Genomic DNA, 16,768 nt, shown 5'->3' on the forward strand with positions numbered 1-16,768 from the left:
AGGGGTGGGTTTGGGTCGTGATAGGAACTATCCCTGGAAAGCCCAAAACATCCGGCCGACCCATCATATGTTTAGCCGGCCAGTTTTGTGGCCGGTGGCCGAAATAAGTGGCCAACATGGGCCTTTTAAATAGGTTGCTGCAGACTGTCCGAACTTCCTCCACGCCCCCCTTTCGGAGAGGGCGTGAATTTGGGTTCATAGCTACTACAGTTTGGACTCCTGTCACGGTTCTGTATCTAATCTCACAAAGTGCAATGTAAGACTGATAAATCACCAAAGAGCCCAAATACGGCAAATCGTTTTGAAAAATCGATTTTAATCAAGAAGTGCCAAACATGGACTGCTTTTTTAGATTACAAAGTCGCCACCTAAATGTTTTATTTTGGAAAATTTAGGAAACCCTGACTCGTGCCAAAGGCCACGTGTCCGTCATCACCAAAGTTGCCTCGGCTCGGGAACTTGGGTACGAGGGGGGAAGGTCATGAAATGAGCACCCCTGCTCGCTCGATCAAAGGATCGGCCTCTACTAATCATGATATGTTATTTTGAAAACACATGTGTTCTTATTCCGGTTATTTAGCTAACTTACTACGTGATGTGCACATCATACAAGTATAGACTAGATCACCTAAATTGTAACAAAACAATTCAATGTTTGTTTTCGAGAATAGTTTGAATTTGCCACCCTCAAGTGGGCTTAGAAATGCAGATTTGCCACCAAACAAGGTGGGCTTAAAACATGATGATTTGCCACTCCAAGTGGGCTTAAAACTTACATTTTGATGAATTGTTCTAATTCAAGTAATAAAGCCTTCATCCACAAGTATTTATGTAGTTATAGCAATTAAGAAAATAGCATCATGGCAAGCATGCTAACATAGCAACACTCACACACATGCAAGTATGCTAAAGCGTAAACACTTATAGTGTACTCCAAGCTAAAACAGAGAACTAGTTAGAAATCATGCATGATCCTAGCTATGTTAAAAATGCCTAATGCAACACATGCAAAAATGCAACTAAATAGGCTCGGCTATCTAAGATGACATATGAATGCAACACTTGATAACATGCTTTGAAACACGTATTCAAGTAAGTATTGTAATACAATACAGTTTTGAATGATGCGCTGAGCCCGGTGCATGCAATACAAATGAATGATGCAAACATGCAAGCATACGGTATGCTAATCGAAAAAATGCCCTAAAACTAACCATCGGAAGCGGTTAAGTAAAAGGGAGAAATAAGTGGGGTTGGAAGACATGCACACACAAACACACCCTTATTGTAACATTGTGCCCTCACGAAGGAGGGTCCGAATAAATAACCTAAGCTAATCTAAGCTAAGCAAAGCAACTAATTGAATTAATCTAATTATACTAATTATTACAAACCAATAAAGAAATAACTAAACTAAGCTACTTAATTATTACAGCACTTAATTAATTAACAAATTAATCAAATTACAAATTCATGCTAACTAACAAGGAAATGCATTAAACAATGCTGCCTCAGCTCTATTGGAAATTAGGAGATGCATGCCTCGGCTCCCGTCCCGAAAACCTCTCCAAATGCTCTTTAGAGGCTCTGTTTGCAAGGTGACTTCATGGACTTACTGCTGAAACTTACCAAACCAATTTCGGGGAGTGCACCAGTGGCCTGCCGGCCATGAGGAGTTGCTTCCAGCCAAGGATGGGCCTCTGCCGACCAACAATGAAAAGGTGCTGATCATCAGTGAAGCACTGCCGGCCACTGGTGTGCTGTGACACCAAACTGCAACAGAGCACAAAACAGAGGAAATTGAGGGTCTCCCTAGGGCATGTATGTACTATGCCATTCCTTCTCATCTCAAAACATCACAGGAGAGGCACCATTGGATCCAAAACCACCAATCAAGCATGCATTGCATGATGGCTAAAGATCCAATCTTGCACACATTTCAATAAATGTGAGATAAACAAGACTCTAAGACCATTACCCTATCATGGAAGATCAAAGGCAATGGAGACAAAGAGGGGTTGGCTCACTTTCATTACTTTGAGTATGAAGTGGACCAATCCACCTTGTGTTCAAGATAACGTCCGGTTGAACACGATGCGATACAAACAACATGCTATGCAAACAACATGCTAATCTTGGCACATTTTACTTGATTGATTTTGTCTACACATTTTAACATTACCAACCATTCCTTAATTGATTTGTCCAAATATGAAAGTCCTCTAATGATAAGGGGTTAACCAAAAGGGGAGGTTAAGGCATGAGAGGGATGATGCCTTTGACTAGGAGGAACCCTAAAAAAAAGGGTTAAAGCCATTTGAGCACCAACCCTACCTCATGTTTAAACATAACCTTAAGACCAAACAACCCTCAAAGCAAATTGAAGAATGAAGAAATAGGGAAGGTGGCAGCCATGCAATGCATGCTATGGCATGAAACACAAGACTCTAACAAGCAAACAATGCATGGACAACATGCTAAGAGACTTAAGCATTGAAACTAGTGAAGGACACAACACAAAGACCATGAAATACCATACTCAAACGGCCAAACCAACCATGGACAGACCTTAAGCATGCCAAAACAATGGCCAAAATGAGCTGAAATGACAGCATGAAAAGCAAGAAAAAGCATGCTCAAATGATGGCTCGCAGGCAAGGCATAAGGCTCAACACTCAAAAGCACTTAAAGAGTGAAATATGTGAGAGTATGACAATGACATATGTTCTGAAATTACATACAAAATGATGTCAAAACATGCAATCAACACAAGTACAACATGCTAATGGCCTTAAAACTCAAAGCTAGTCAAGTGCATTTACACTATGGCTATACAAAGCAAGGCATGCATGACCAAAGCTATTTAAAACAGAGCTGTAGCATGCTAAATAAAGGCCAAAAACATGCTAGAGTGGAGTCAGCACACGCTAGAATTATAGACTAAAACATCAAGCATGCAAGGCTAGTGAGCAAGATTACACTACAAGTGTAAGAAGCATGCAAGAAGTGGCCAAGCCAGCCCAAAATAGAGTTAAAACATGTTAAAAAAAGTCACAAAAACATGCTTAGATTAGGTCAAAAGATGATAGAAAAACATGCTCAACAAGTAGGCCAACAAGACATGCAGAGGAGAAACAAGGAGAGGGGATCACCCCCTCCTATTTTGGTCTTCAAAACCAAGTTTTTAGCACTAAAAATCCCCTGGATTTCAGTGGTTAAAAGGTCAAAAAGAGATTGCTTTAAAGGCTTTTAAACATGGCACAAAGCTTGGCCAATAAGCCACAAAAGAGAGAGGACCACCCCTAATCCCAAAAGGGCCTCAAACAATCATTTTTAACACTAAAAAATAGAGATTTTTGTAGTTGAAAGCTAGGCCAAAAACAGCATGCAAGGGTGGCCAAACCATTGTACAGAAACAAAGCTTAAAGAAGTAGATTCTCACCCTTGAAGCACAACTTCAAAACAGCAAGCAAACAGCCAACTTCTGAGCCAAAATCAACTCCAAGGGGCTCCAACAAGGTCTCTAAGAACCTCAAGTCTAAGGCTAAGGTGTTTGGTTAGGTGTTTTAGTGAAAAAGTGAAGAGAAAACACACTTTTAAGCCTAAAATAAGGAGAGAGAGGATTCTAGAGAGAGAGAGGGAGAGAGAGAGAGAGAGATTTAGCTCAGCCAAAATTTTCTAACCCTTTGCATGCATATAGAAGACCTCTATATATAAGAGATACAAGGAGCCTTCAAACAAATCTAGCCCTCCACGTGCAAGCAGATAGTCTATCCTGCAAACAGCTGGCTCAAAAATATCTAAAATATATCTATTGAAATAATGGTGGCAGGCTGGCCATTAGTGGTGGCCGGCAGTGCCTCATTAATAGCCAGCATGGCTTATTGATGGTCGCTAGCAAGGATCCCATGGCCGGCAGCCCTTGATCATGGCCGGCAGGCTATCATGACCATCAATATGGAGGGACAAAAGCATGGTCCAAAAATGAGAGAGAATGGAAATAGGGTCTGGAAGGATCAAACTTGGAGCATTTTGTCGCGAAAGTCGAGCGCTGAGCAAGCAATCAAACTTGTTGTTGGATGAACCTACAAGAACATCCAAGTCTCGAGGACGGTCAAAAAAATGGGGTCTACAGTTGCCCCTCTTTGACAGAACTCGGAAATCATGAAATGACGGGAGTGAATGTCACAGCCCAGAGATGACCCATTTTTTACAAGGCCGAAGATTTTGACAAACACACAAGATAACAATATAGATGCGCCCCACAGGCTGGGACAAAATGCAAATGACATGCAGAACATAACTTGTGATCAGGCAAAGAAAGCTGCAGTAAACTCGCACATAAGCAAGTAAACACAAACCAAACCACATCTCATGTAGAAAGGATGTAAGAAAATTATGCAATCTTAACTATGGCTTACGCAGGAAAGACTAAAAGTGACTATCGGGAACGCCCAAAGTCTCAAACAAAACACCTCCTAGCGTATCAAATACGAAAGGAGAAGGACTGCACAAGAAAGCACAGTCATCCAAATGCGTGTCAAACACGAGAGGAGAAGGGGTAACCAGACACGTGTCAAACGCGAGAGGAGGAAGGCATCCAAATGCGTGCCAAACGTGAGAGAAGAAAGGTATCCAAATGCGTGTCAAACGCGAGAGGAGAAGGGGTAACCAAACACGTGTCAAACGCGAGAGGCGGAAGGCATCCAAACACGTGTCAAGCGTGAGAGGAGAAAGGCATCCAAACGCGTTTCAAATGTGAGAGGAGAAAGGCATCCAAACGCGTTTCAAACGCGAGAGGAGAAAGACATCCAAATGTGTGTCAAACGTGAGAGGAGAAAGGTATCCAAACGTGCATCAAACGTAAGAGGAGAAAGGTAACCAAATGCGTGTCAAACGCGAGAGGAGGAAGGCATCTGAATGCGTGTCAAACGCGAGAGGAGAAAGGTAACCAAACGCATGTCAAATGCGAGAGGAAGAAGGCATCCAAACGCATGTCAAACGTGAGAGGAGAAAGGCTACGGTGCGAACACCGGAGGGTGGTACGAACATCGGGCACTCGTCCGTATGTTTCCAACCAAAACGAGAGAGTTCGAGGGTACAGGAATGACCCTACTTGGAGTTCCTCTGAATAAACCACACATACAATATCGTCTGGTTGTGCCAGCTGCAAATGAACCGTACATACAATATCGTGCATGTATGAGAAAGAAACTAGATTGGTGCAATCCAATACAATGCATGTCTCACGCGAGACGAATGATCGCAACACGAGGCTCAAAGCATGCTCAATGCGAGATAATCAACATGCAAACATGGTAATGCACGGTCTATGCAACAATTTAGAATGCATGTTCAATGTAACATGCAAATGCTATATGACAACAAAAGCATGCTCGATAAAGACAACTCGAAGGCAACCTCCGGTTTACCTCCCATAAGAGTCGCGACGTATTAAAAAGGATACACCTTATGTGTGTTGATGGGTGATGACCACCACACACTGAGAACACGATTCTGGGCTCCCGCGAAGACATTTTGAATCAAAATTTGAGCATACCTTGCATTTTTTGGAACCCAAGGACACATATCTGAGTCAGAAGGTGAAATGGAGCTTGTGGGACCATGCCTGCCATGGGAGGAGGCTATCGGCCCCCTGCCAGCCATCTATGGCCACTGCCGGCCATCAATAAAGGGGTGCCGACCATCGATGGCAGATTTGGGCAAAACAATCTTTTCAGCCGTGGCTCTTTAAGTAGAGACAAAATCACTCCATTTCCTTACAAACCCTTGCACAAAAAACATTTCCCTTGCTCTCTAGGTGTGCCTTCTCTCTAGATCCGCGTGTTCTATGCGTTTCCCAACACCCTAAAAACATTTTCTTCGCAAAAACCCTCTAGTTCTCTTCAATTTGAACCAATCAAAAGTCTATTTAGACGCTTCTTTCATCATTTCCACCATTCAAGGATCATTTCCCTCGAGTTTCTCCCGAGGTTAGTTCACTTTTCCTAGGTTTTAACTTTCTTTGACTTTTTCTCTCTCCTAGGGTTTAACTTGCTCAAAAGTTTCACCATTTTCTGCATTTTTCCACATTTTGATTCTCTTGCATCTATTTCAGATGGCTGATGATGTCCCACATGACGGGACCCTCCCCGCGCTCCCTCTGGTAGAGTTTGCAGCAGGCTTTGCGGCCAAGCCTGAGGTTGAGCCTAAGCCACTACCGCCGAGCATTCGCCCATTCGCTCCGACGAGGTATCACCCCGAGACACACATAGTACCTTTTGCGGGAGGCATCAAGGCCTTCACTGATTTCGCCAAGGACGCGCTAGATGACCTCTTACTGAGAGAGCCCATGTCTCACTTGTTGGCCATAGCCGTGGAGGTACAAACTTCACTTTTCTGCAATACCACCTTTAAGTGTTGCATTTCTTGCAGTATTTTGATATGATTGCATCACATGCCGTGATTTGACTGTATTTCATGCACTGCTGCTTCACATTCAACTATACTTCACACAACGCTGTTCGACATTCAACTGTACTTCATACATCAGTGTTTTGCATTCAATTGTACTTTCAATTGTACTTTTCACCTCACTTGATCTAATTGTATCACATGCATTACACATGATGGATCCCGCTCCTTCTGAGGCTACGGTACCATGACAGCTCGTGATTGGTATGACGAGCTTCCAGGTAGGGTCTGTGACATCATCGACGGGACCGACTTCGGTCTATTTTGCTCCAGTTTGACACGGGTCATAGCGAGCCGCCCTCTCTTAGGGGCTCTTGTAGAGAAGTGGTGGGATAACACCAACTTCTTCCACTTCTCCTCTACATGAGAGATGACGATGACTCCCTACGACTTCGCCATGATCACTAGCTTAGGCGTAAGAGGTGATCTGATTCCTTTTGATCCCGACATGGGAGAGTGGGAGGCTACATGGGCTGCACTACTCGGGGCACAGCCACCGACACTTCGGTCAGGTATGGTTTGATACAGCTGGTTTGAGGAGCAGCTTAGAGGAGTCAAGCCCGAGACCGTTGGGCAGACCTAGCAGTATGCCAGGGGCTTTCTTATGTTCCTCCTTGGTACCACCTTGTTCTCAAATAGGTGGAATACCATAGGTTTGAACTTTCTGAGCTCATTGGTGGTGCTGCAGCGAGTCTCGTTCTATGACTGGGGCAGAGCTGGTCTCACCACTCTATACAGATACATGAGCTCGACCTCTCAGATGTGCGGGACTTTGATCGGAGGCTACTGGCGAGCCAGTGAGGTATGCAGCTTAGTTCCCCCTCTTCACTTTACATTTTCTGCTTAGCACTTCCTGCTTTACATTTGTTCGACACATGTACTTTCTGCTTTGTATTCTGTATTTGCTCATACACTGTTATGCTTTCTGCTTCACATTTTCTGTACTCTGTTCATACACTGTATTGATCATATTTCCCTTGCAGGTGTGGGTATATGCATACTTTCCAACTCTTGCCCCAGAGCCCATAGAAGAGACCCCAGCGACAGTTCCGTTCTCTTGGGTATACGACGACCAGCTCCGCCGTAGGACCCGGGAGAACTTCATGTTCTTCCGTCAGTACTTCGACATGGTCACGGCGCGCGAGGTAATCTAGAACAAAACAATCTGCTCTTCAATGAACTTGAGACACTTATTGGTCAATTGGCACTGACTGATCATTTGCTCATTCTCTTATTTTCATATCACATGGCAGCCGTGGGACGTGATACCATCAGGGTCCAGATCCGCATATGAGACTGCTAGGGTCGTGGGTCGCTGCCACATCCTTCTTGAGGGACCGATCTGTTGCGCTTGGTTCTTGAGCGAGTGCTTCGTGCGCCAGACTTTAAGCTTGCCTACCTAGTTTGTACCGATGGCACCCCCCGCATTTATGAGAGAGACAAAGAAGCTTTCTGAGGAGGAGATGATCCAATTCATGGTAGGACTGGATGCAGACTTTTTCCGCATGGAGAGCGACTACGTGATCTTTATTCAGATGCATCTTATGCCGCCTCTGATTGGCATTCGCGGAGGTGAGGGAGATAGAGCTCCAGTTGCGAGAGGGAGGGGCGGAGGGACCAGTGCGACCAGAGCTCGTAGTATGAGAGATCCTGAGGTGAGGTAGGAGACTGGATGGCCACAGCTACCTACTACGTTGACTTACCAGAGACGTTCTGGGGAGACCTGCTAGATCCCCATCGAGCCCACATCAGCTGGGTGTGCACTTGTCGGGGTTTGAGGCCCAACTCCAGTATGTATCAAACTTTACATTTCAATTTTGCATATTCACTTTATTTCAATTATGCTGTATAGAGTACTGATCCCTTCAATGCACTTGCAGGCACCGATAGAGTACACAAGGCAGGCCCTCGAGCTGGTGGCTTTCTTGATAGAGATGGTATAGATGAGCTTGGATCTGCTTAGCCTCTATAGGATCCCGGTAATCTTTCTTCAATTTGCATTTCATTCCATGAAACTCTTTGCTAACACATTAGCATTGCAACTGTTCGACACTACACTGATCTGATACATTGCATCAAAACACTGCATTGATACACTGTTCTCATGAAACGTGCATGGCATACACTCAGTACAACCAGTTACTACTCACGGCATACACACTGCAATCATTCACTGCTCACGGCACATCATCTTTTGCATCCCATATACACAGACTAATGCGTTCTCATAAATTGCTCTTTTCAAATTCCTTTCGAGATGCCAGCGCCGTCATACACCCCAGCAGGAGTAGAGACAGGACCTTCAGCACCTCCCCTATCAGTAGAGAGGAGATGGAGACAGGATCAGGCACATAGTCGAGGCAGAGCTAGGGGCACCCGTAGCGAGAGTGGCCATTCAGAGCCCGTTCTGGGTGATGATGATGACGAGACGAGTGAGAAGGAGGGTGAGGCGGCGAGTACACATTCAGAGTCTTCTGGGGATGTAGATGGCGATGCCGGCTCAGGTTCTGCCTATAGAGAGGCTGGAGAGGCTGAAGAGGGTTCTGGTTCAGGCTCTGATCTAGTTTTAGACAGTAGTGCCGATGGCGACAGTGCTCCAGAGTCCGTTCAGCCGAGGAAGAGGGCAAAGAGGGCCTCTCGATCCTGAGATAGTCGGCCGGAGTTCAGATGCTTTTTGCTTTGTTTTCCTTTTTTGCTAGTAGTATAGTATCATTGCACAGCCTTAGGCAGTTTCATTTTCTTCAAAACTTGTACTTTTGTAAAAAGGAAACCATGATTGGAATGAAAACAGCTTTTTGGTTCAAAAGGTGTTACATTTTACATTCTAAGCATCGCATAACATCGCATAGCATGAAAATGAGATTGGTCTTTTGAAAACTGCACAGTCAAATTGCATTGCTCTTAATCAGGTAGTGAACCAACTAACAACTGAAAGGACAAAATAACTCGATAAACAAAACAAGGCCTTGACAGGCTAAACAAAGTAAGTACAACTCGATAAACAAATTGCAACTACTCGATAAACAAAATACGTACAACTCGATAAGCAACAAAAAGCAACTTAACAAACAAAACCGAATGACTACAACTTAAACAGGCATGCTCAAGCCTAAAAAGAACCAAAACAAGACCCCAAAAGGTGCCGATAGCAGAATACGACTCCTAGAAAGCAACTGGATCTTCACGCAGGAGATCACTGAGCATAAAGGAAGGCTGCCGGCCATGGGGATGGCCTGCCGACCATCAGTGTGCCACTGCCGGCCACTGATGAGCCACTTGCCGGTCATCAATAGGCATGTGCCGGCCATCGATGGCAGACTCTCCGAAATGTTAACACATGTCCTCCACTCACTGCCTTATCTTCTATAAAGGTTCTAGCTTCGGGCTATCTTCATTTAAACTCTATTTTTTCCCCAAATGGAAGCATTTCTTGCCCAAAAACTCTCTGATTGGCTTGCAGCTTTGGATGGCTTGAAAAAGTTGAATTTCTGAGGTTTCAGAATAAATGCACTATTCACGCTGAGCCGCACCCCACTGCGTTTTCCGTTCCTCCATGCCGCGGCTAGGTGTTGGAATCCGGTAACTCATGTTTTTAGCTTTGGGGGTCAAGAGATATGCTCCACTTTTGAAGATTTCCAAGCTTTGATGGAATCTCAGCGCGATGAAGAGATCTTGCCCCAATTCCATTTTGGCCACATCAAAGCTTTGGGACGGATGTGTGGACTTACTTTGCATGACGCTCGGTCTTTGATTTGTGATGGGGAGCTGGATATTCCGAGCTTGATTCATCAGTTTTTCGACGCCGGTGACCGCGGCGATCATCTTTGGCAAAGTTTTCGGCGACATGCCCTCTGCTTGTGCATGTTGTCTCATTTCTTGCTTGCCCCTGGCTTTGGAGGGTCCAACGTTCGTTTGATTGAGGTTGCCAAAGGCTTGAAAGAGGGCAAGAGCTGCATTGGCATGACATTAGCCGAAACCTTGATGGGCTTGGATGCTTTCCATCGCCGAGAGACAACCAATTAAAAATTAAAAATTAATTTAGTTAAGAAATAAAAAATAAAAATAATTATCATTTTTATATAATTTTTATCTTTCGAGAGGTTAGAAATAATTTTTTACAAATTAAATTGAAACAGCCATACGTATGTATATAACTTGCCCGAAAATTAAAACGATAATTATTTTTTACCCTTAAATGATAATTATTTTTTATTTTTTATTTCTTAACCAAATTAATTTTTAATTTTAAAAAAAAATTTCTAAAAATCAAACCATATATGGCTTAAGAATCATTTGATAAGTCATTTCTTACGTTGGTAACTTATTTAATTATGTGTTAATTTTACGACATTTTTACTATCTAAAGCCTGTTTGCTAAGGTGTCATTTGGTAACACTTACGTTTTCAGTTTTATGTTTATATTTATAAAAATTTAAAAAACTCAAATAAAAACTTGTTTGATAAATTTTTTATTTATAAATCAGTGGTCTCAGTTTATAAATTTGGCCAAAAAATGTAAACTCAAAAACTGTGTTTCCGTTTTGAGTTTTGAGTTTTTTTTTTTTTTTTTTACCACCCAACACTAGCTACCACCCGCCACCATTTTCCACCACCGTCTTCCGCCGCCACCACCCACCACCCACCCACCACCACCACCCACCTGCCACCCACCACCCACCTGCCATCCACTCGCCACCACCACCCACCCCTTGCCACCACCACCACCACCCACCAGCCATCCACCTGCCACCACCCACCACCCGTCACTACCATCTACTGCCCGCCACCACCACTCACCACCTACCTGCCACCACTATCCACCACCCGCCACCACCAGCTACCCATCACCACCAGCCACCAGCCACCCACCCGCCACCATCACCCACCCACCCGGCACCCGCCACCACCCACTCACCACCCGCCACCTACCCACCACCACCCGCCATCCACCACCTGCCTGCCACCACCACCCGCCACTACCACCACCACCACCCACCACCACCGGCCATCCGCACCCACCTGCCACCACCACCCACCACCCGCCACCACCACGACCACCACCACCACCCACTTGTTACCACCCACCACCCGCCACCGTCACCCACCCACCCACCATCACCACCCGCTACCTACCTGTCACCACCACTCACCCACCATCCGCCACCCGCCAACTACCACCACCACCCATTCGCTACCACCTAACACCCGCCATCGTCACCCACCCACCCACCACCACCACCCGCCATCTACCCACCACCACCCACCATCCACCACCCACCTGTTACTACCACTACCCACTCGCTACCACCCACCACCCGCCATCGTCACCCATCTACCCACCACCTATCCGCCACCACCACCCACCCGCTACCACCCACCACCAGCCACCACCCGCTACCACCCACCCACCATCACCACCCGCCACCTACTTGCCACCGCCACCCACCCGTCACCACCCACCACCACCCGCCACCCACCTGCCACCACCACCCATGACCCGCCACCACCACCACCATCACCACCCAGTCGCTACCACCCACGACTCGCCATCGTCCCCCACCTACCCATCACCTACTCGCCACCATCACCCATCCACCACCACCCACCACCACCCGCCATCTGCCACCCACCTGCCACCACCACCACCACCCACCACCCGCCACCGTCACCCACCCACCCACCATCACCACCTGCCACCACCACCCGCTAATGGAAAATTTTAAATTTTAAATTGAAATATCAATTGTTTATGTTCATGAAACAAAAATGATAAACACATATCCAAAAACTACACATTTTTTTAATATGTAGGATATTTATAAATGGAAAATGTTTGACACGTCAAATTTTTTTTCCATAATCTAACTTATAATGATGTAATCATAAGTGTCAAATTTTAAACAAATATAAGAAAAGAATTAATTAAATTATACATTTCAATCAACGACATACTCAAATTTTGACTATTTTAAGATGTTATTTAACTATAATTCCAATTAAAAGAATCTTCAACCCTTAATATTTTTTTTATCAAATTATAATTTGATAAAAATTTAAAAAGATGAAATGTTGAAAATTATTATTTTTTTCCATCAAAATTGGTGAAAATAAAAAAATTGGGATAAGAATGAAATTCTTTTAAAAATTGATAAAAATTTAAAGAAAAAATTAATAGAATCAGCCATCTATCAGCCACGATGCGGTGTTTTCACCTCTTCGTCTTCCGTCCTCTCTTTCTCTCTCTAAATTTAGCTTACAATTCCCTCTCTCCCATCATTCCCGATTTATTGTCCATCCATGGCTTCCCAACTTCTTCCTCCAAAACCCAGCCTCCATTTTCAATCCCCAAAACGGAGATTCTCTGCTAAATTTAATCCGAACCTCTTTCTCTCCTCCTATCTGCGCCTATCGACAATGTGGACTGCCTCTCCATCGGTGGACTAGCAGGAGGTGCAGACCACCACCACCACCACCACCACCACCGCACTCTGCCCTATCTCCTCCAATGCATCCGCCACACAATAACCATTTCGCATGGATGGTGCCTGCCTTCGTGGTCATCAACATTGGCCTCTTCGCCCTCGCCTTGTACATCAACGATTGCCCTTCTCACTCCACCGATTGTGTCACCCAAGATCTCCTCGGTCGCTTCGCCTTTCAGAGCCTCAGAACAAATCCCCTCCTCGGTCCTTCTGCTTCCACGTAAGTCCCCTAAATTCATTTGCTTTTTTTTTTTAATTCTCCTTTGATAGTATGAGTTATAATTTTAGTATATGATTCAATTATTTGATTCTATTTTGTTCCAGCATTGTTAGTTTTTTATTTTTCAGGTTCTTAATACTGTGGGTTATAATTTAGACAAAAATTAGAGAATTAGACAAACCTGGGGTGGGAATATTTTTCTGTTCAAATTTTGTAAAATTTCAAAAGAAAATTTTGACTGTATACTTAATTTTGAATTTTGTAGCTATATGCATGATTAACGTAATAATTGTAATTTGTAGCCTCCAAAATATTTGGTGTTTTTTTAAACTAGGACACTTATGGTAAAATTTTGGTGATATTCATTAGTGATATTCTTAGAAGTTCCATTGTTAACTCTGTGTGTTATAGGGCAAACCGTGCAAACTCGCAGTAGGTTCTATTGAAAATATTGTTGCACATGGCACGGTGTATGAGAGAATTGAACCCAATGAAGCCATTCATATGGTGTCATTAGGAGAATCCAATGTACGTGTGTCTATTGAAATTGTTATTCAAAAAGATGCCCCTCTTCCTATACCTATCTCAGATGAGATGCTTATTGTTGGAGAAGCAGTGAGATTTTTTGTTGCTTGGCCCAAAAATCTTGTATTGGTCGGTGATAAGGTAAAATATTCAAACTTAGAAACTTTATTACACTTTCTTAAAATTAAAATTGACTTATATTTGTTTATTTTGAAAATTTTAAACTTAGGGAGTTTCAATTAATGTTGAATGTGGAAAATATCAAGAGTCCATTCAATCTTTTGTTTCATTAGTCGAGCATATCAAGTATGATGAAGCCATAGACATTCCACTCGAGAAAGACATATTTGGGGTGGAGATCAATATCCAACTTCAAAAACTAGACATGGAGTACATATGTCATGTAAAAGAATTATCTGTTACATGTATCATGTTGTACATAAGGTAAGGAAAATTTGCTACGTCAATAGCTATTTTTGCAGATTTTTTGAATTATGAATTTAATTAACATTTGTTTCTTTTATTAGTCATCTCCATCAAGTGTTTAATGTTTCCAATTGGAGGAAGCAATTTGTATTTGTTAACCCTCATATCGTTAGTGGAAAAACTATGGATGGGGAGAAATCAAAATCAGTGTTGCTTGCAAGAAGATTAGAGGAGGCTATGCCAGAGCAATTGATTTTAATTCCTTATAATATTGGGTAATTATCTAAAACTATTTATTTCATGTGTTCAAACGATAATAAACTTATTAAGCTCATACTTGTGACTTGTTCAATTGTAGGTACCATTGGATATTGTTAGTCATTGATCTAACATTGATGATTGTGTACTTGCATGATCCGATTAATTCTAAAATAAACACAAGTCTTGAAATTGTAATAAACACGTAAGTTTGGCTAGTTCATACATTTTTAAGCAATTTGAGTTTGCCTAAAAATATTTTGACTTTTGAAATTTCTTTCATAAAGTGCTTTGAAAATTTATGAAACTACCCGGAGGAGGAGGAGGACCAATCCAGTTTGGAAAGTAGTTCAGGTAATCAATATTATTTTCTCTAATTTTATCAGACTTATATTTATGCTAATGGTTGTTCTGATCATAACACTTTATATGTAGATTCTAATAATAATGAAAATGCTTTCATGTAGTCCCCGCAACAACCTACAAATGTGGAATGTGGGTTTTATGTAATGAGGTATATTGAAGACCTCATTAGAGATCAAAGCATCCTAAGAAAACAAAATGTGAGATAAATTCTAAACTTTTATTACAATTATATTCATGATACTTGTACATCTTCTTCATGATCTAATTGTTTCTAAATAACCTCTTGTAGTTCAATGGAAAAAAGACTTATACAGAAACCGAACTTGATGAAGTGCGAGTTGAATGGATTAATTTCGTACTAAAGAATATGAGTTGAAATCCAACCTGTAAGTATGATATAACTTCCATTCTTTAAATTTCTAATAAACAATTTTTTAGTTGGTAAGAAATATATAATCACTTCAAGAACATAACAAATTTCATAAAATGTGTAAATTTTACTTCATACAAAAGTATTTGTACAATGGAAGATAGTAAACTCAAGTACTTCTTAGGAAAACTCACAACCTTCACAAAATATCACTCTCACACTCAAGAGTTTGAGATTGCTTCACACTAGATCAGTCTTGTATATCACTCTTGTATTGCATGATACCCAATACAATGAATATAAGGATGAACCCAATTCGAAATATGATAAATAAATATTTTGAAATTTTTTTTTATTTTTCCTTTGGCATCATTTGATTTTCACTAATAGCAATTAGAAATAGACAAAGTTGGGTAGGTAATAGGTTACAAGCCAAATGTTGACTACCCTAGATACATTGTTCTCAATAAGAGTACAAAGTCAATTTAGAGTTATCTTTAAATATAGCCTCTAATTTGTGATTCTAAAATTGAAATAATCTGAGATGGTAGCTTGAGACTCTCCATGAAAAGCTATTTATTGAGTGATGGTAAGCGTATATTTATTCTTGCATAAGTGAACTATGTACATATTATGGAACAACTAAAATCAACTCTATTTATTGGGTGCTATGATCATAAATCTCTAATTTCTTTGGTTTGGAAGGCTAAGTTACAAAACATGCAGGCTTTTGAACATCACTGTTTTCAAAAATTATATGTTCACCATGACGAATAAATAATTTATTTATTTATTTTTTAATGATTTTTCAAATATCATATGGTGGTTTTCTATGTTTTTTGAAGATAGCATGTCCTCAGACATTTAATAGAAATTATATCTTTAGTGTTTATTATTATCTTGCTTGAAAAGTGTGATTAGCATTATGACGGTTATCCATTTTATTTTTTATTTTTTGATTAGCAAAAGAAAATTTTATTGATGAAAAGATCATGAAAAGCGCAACACATGATACAACAAAAAAAAGAGAGTACATATTGCATCATAGCAAAACCCTTTCATCTTAACTAGGTTAGCATGAAAGGCAAGCCCAATCAGACGCACTTTGCTATGATGCAATATGCACTTTTCTCTTTTCTATGACTGTTATACATGATAGCGTATTCACGACTTTGCTTTGTGTATGGACAAATTACCATGAGTTAATTCTGGTTAAGTTGAAAACAAATTTGGGTCATGGTAGTTGTATAACTATTCCAGACTTTCCCTTCTTTAAACTTGTTCTCTTTTGTGCTCTTTTCTTCTTTTCTCTTTCATCATTTCATCTCTTTCTTCTCTTTCTATCCACTCACTACTTATATTTTTTCTTATCTGAAAACAGATACACTATCACATAATTGTTAAAATCTTGGTGGACTTGCTCAACACTCAAATACTGGAACTGTGGGGGATTGTTCATTTGTTTAGTCTTTTGGAGTTGACCCATCTTGACTTGGTATATTAATTGCTTTTCTTTCTCTACCTTGATTTGAGCATTAATTTTTGTTGGGATTTAGTTTAGTTTACTCTCTCTGTTGATGTGTTGCTATAATGATTTTTTGACAAAAGCTTTTCAAGGCTATGATTTACTAATATGTGTTTATATAT

General features: G+C 41.7%; 1 protein-coding gene across 1 annotated transcript; it reads left to right on the plus strand.

Moving 5' to 3' along the window:
* Positions 1-13,012: 13,012 nt before the first annotated feature.
* Positions 13,013-15,127, plus strand: LOC145821709 (uncharacterized). Its single transcript, XM_082918260.1, has 9 exons — positions 13,013-13,176; positions 13,281-13,284; positions 13,588-13,842; positions 13,931-14,145; positions 14,229-14,402; positions 14,486-14,590; positions 14,673-14,739; positions 14,853-14,948; positions 15,041-15,127. Exons 1-9 carry the CDS (start codon positions 13,013-13,015, stop codon positions 15,125-15,127), a joined length of 1,167 nt encoding a protein of 388 aa, XP_082774386.1.
* The last annotated feature ends 1,641 nt before the right edge of the window (positions 15,128-16,768 follow it).

The sequence above is a fragment of the Camellia sinensis genome, chromosome 3 (assembly GCF_055761805.1).
Source record: "Camellia sinensis isolate YWXY chromosome 3, ASM5576180v1, whole genome shotgun sequence".
In the NCBI taxonomy this organism is placed as follows: Eukaryota; Viridiplantae; Streptophyta; class Magnoliopsida; order Ericales; family Theaceae; genus Camellia; species Camellia sinensis.

What these genes read in the sequence shown, in the direction of transcription:
- LOC145821709 (XM_082918260.1), top strand. Translation starts at nt 13,013, where the DNA reads ATGGTGCCTGCCTTCGTGGTCATCAACATTGGCCTCTTCGCCCTCGCC. An exon ending in TTGTATTGGTCGGTGATAAG is followed by an intron (nt 13,843 to 13,930) that starts GTAAAATATTCA and finishes TTTTAAACTTAG; the next exon opens with GGAGTTTCAATTAATGTTGA. An exon ending in TTAATTCCTTATAATATTGG is followed by an intron (nt 14,403 to 14,485) that starts GTAATTATCTAA and finishes GTTCAATTGTAG; the next exon opens with GTACCATTGGATATTGTTAG.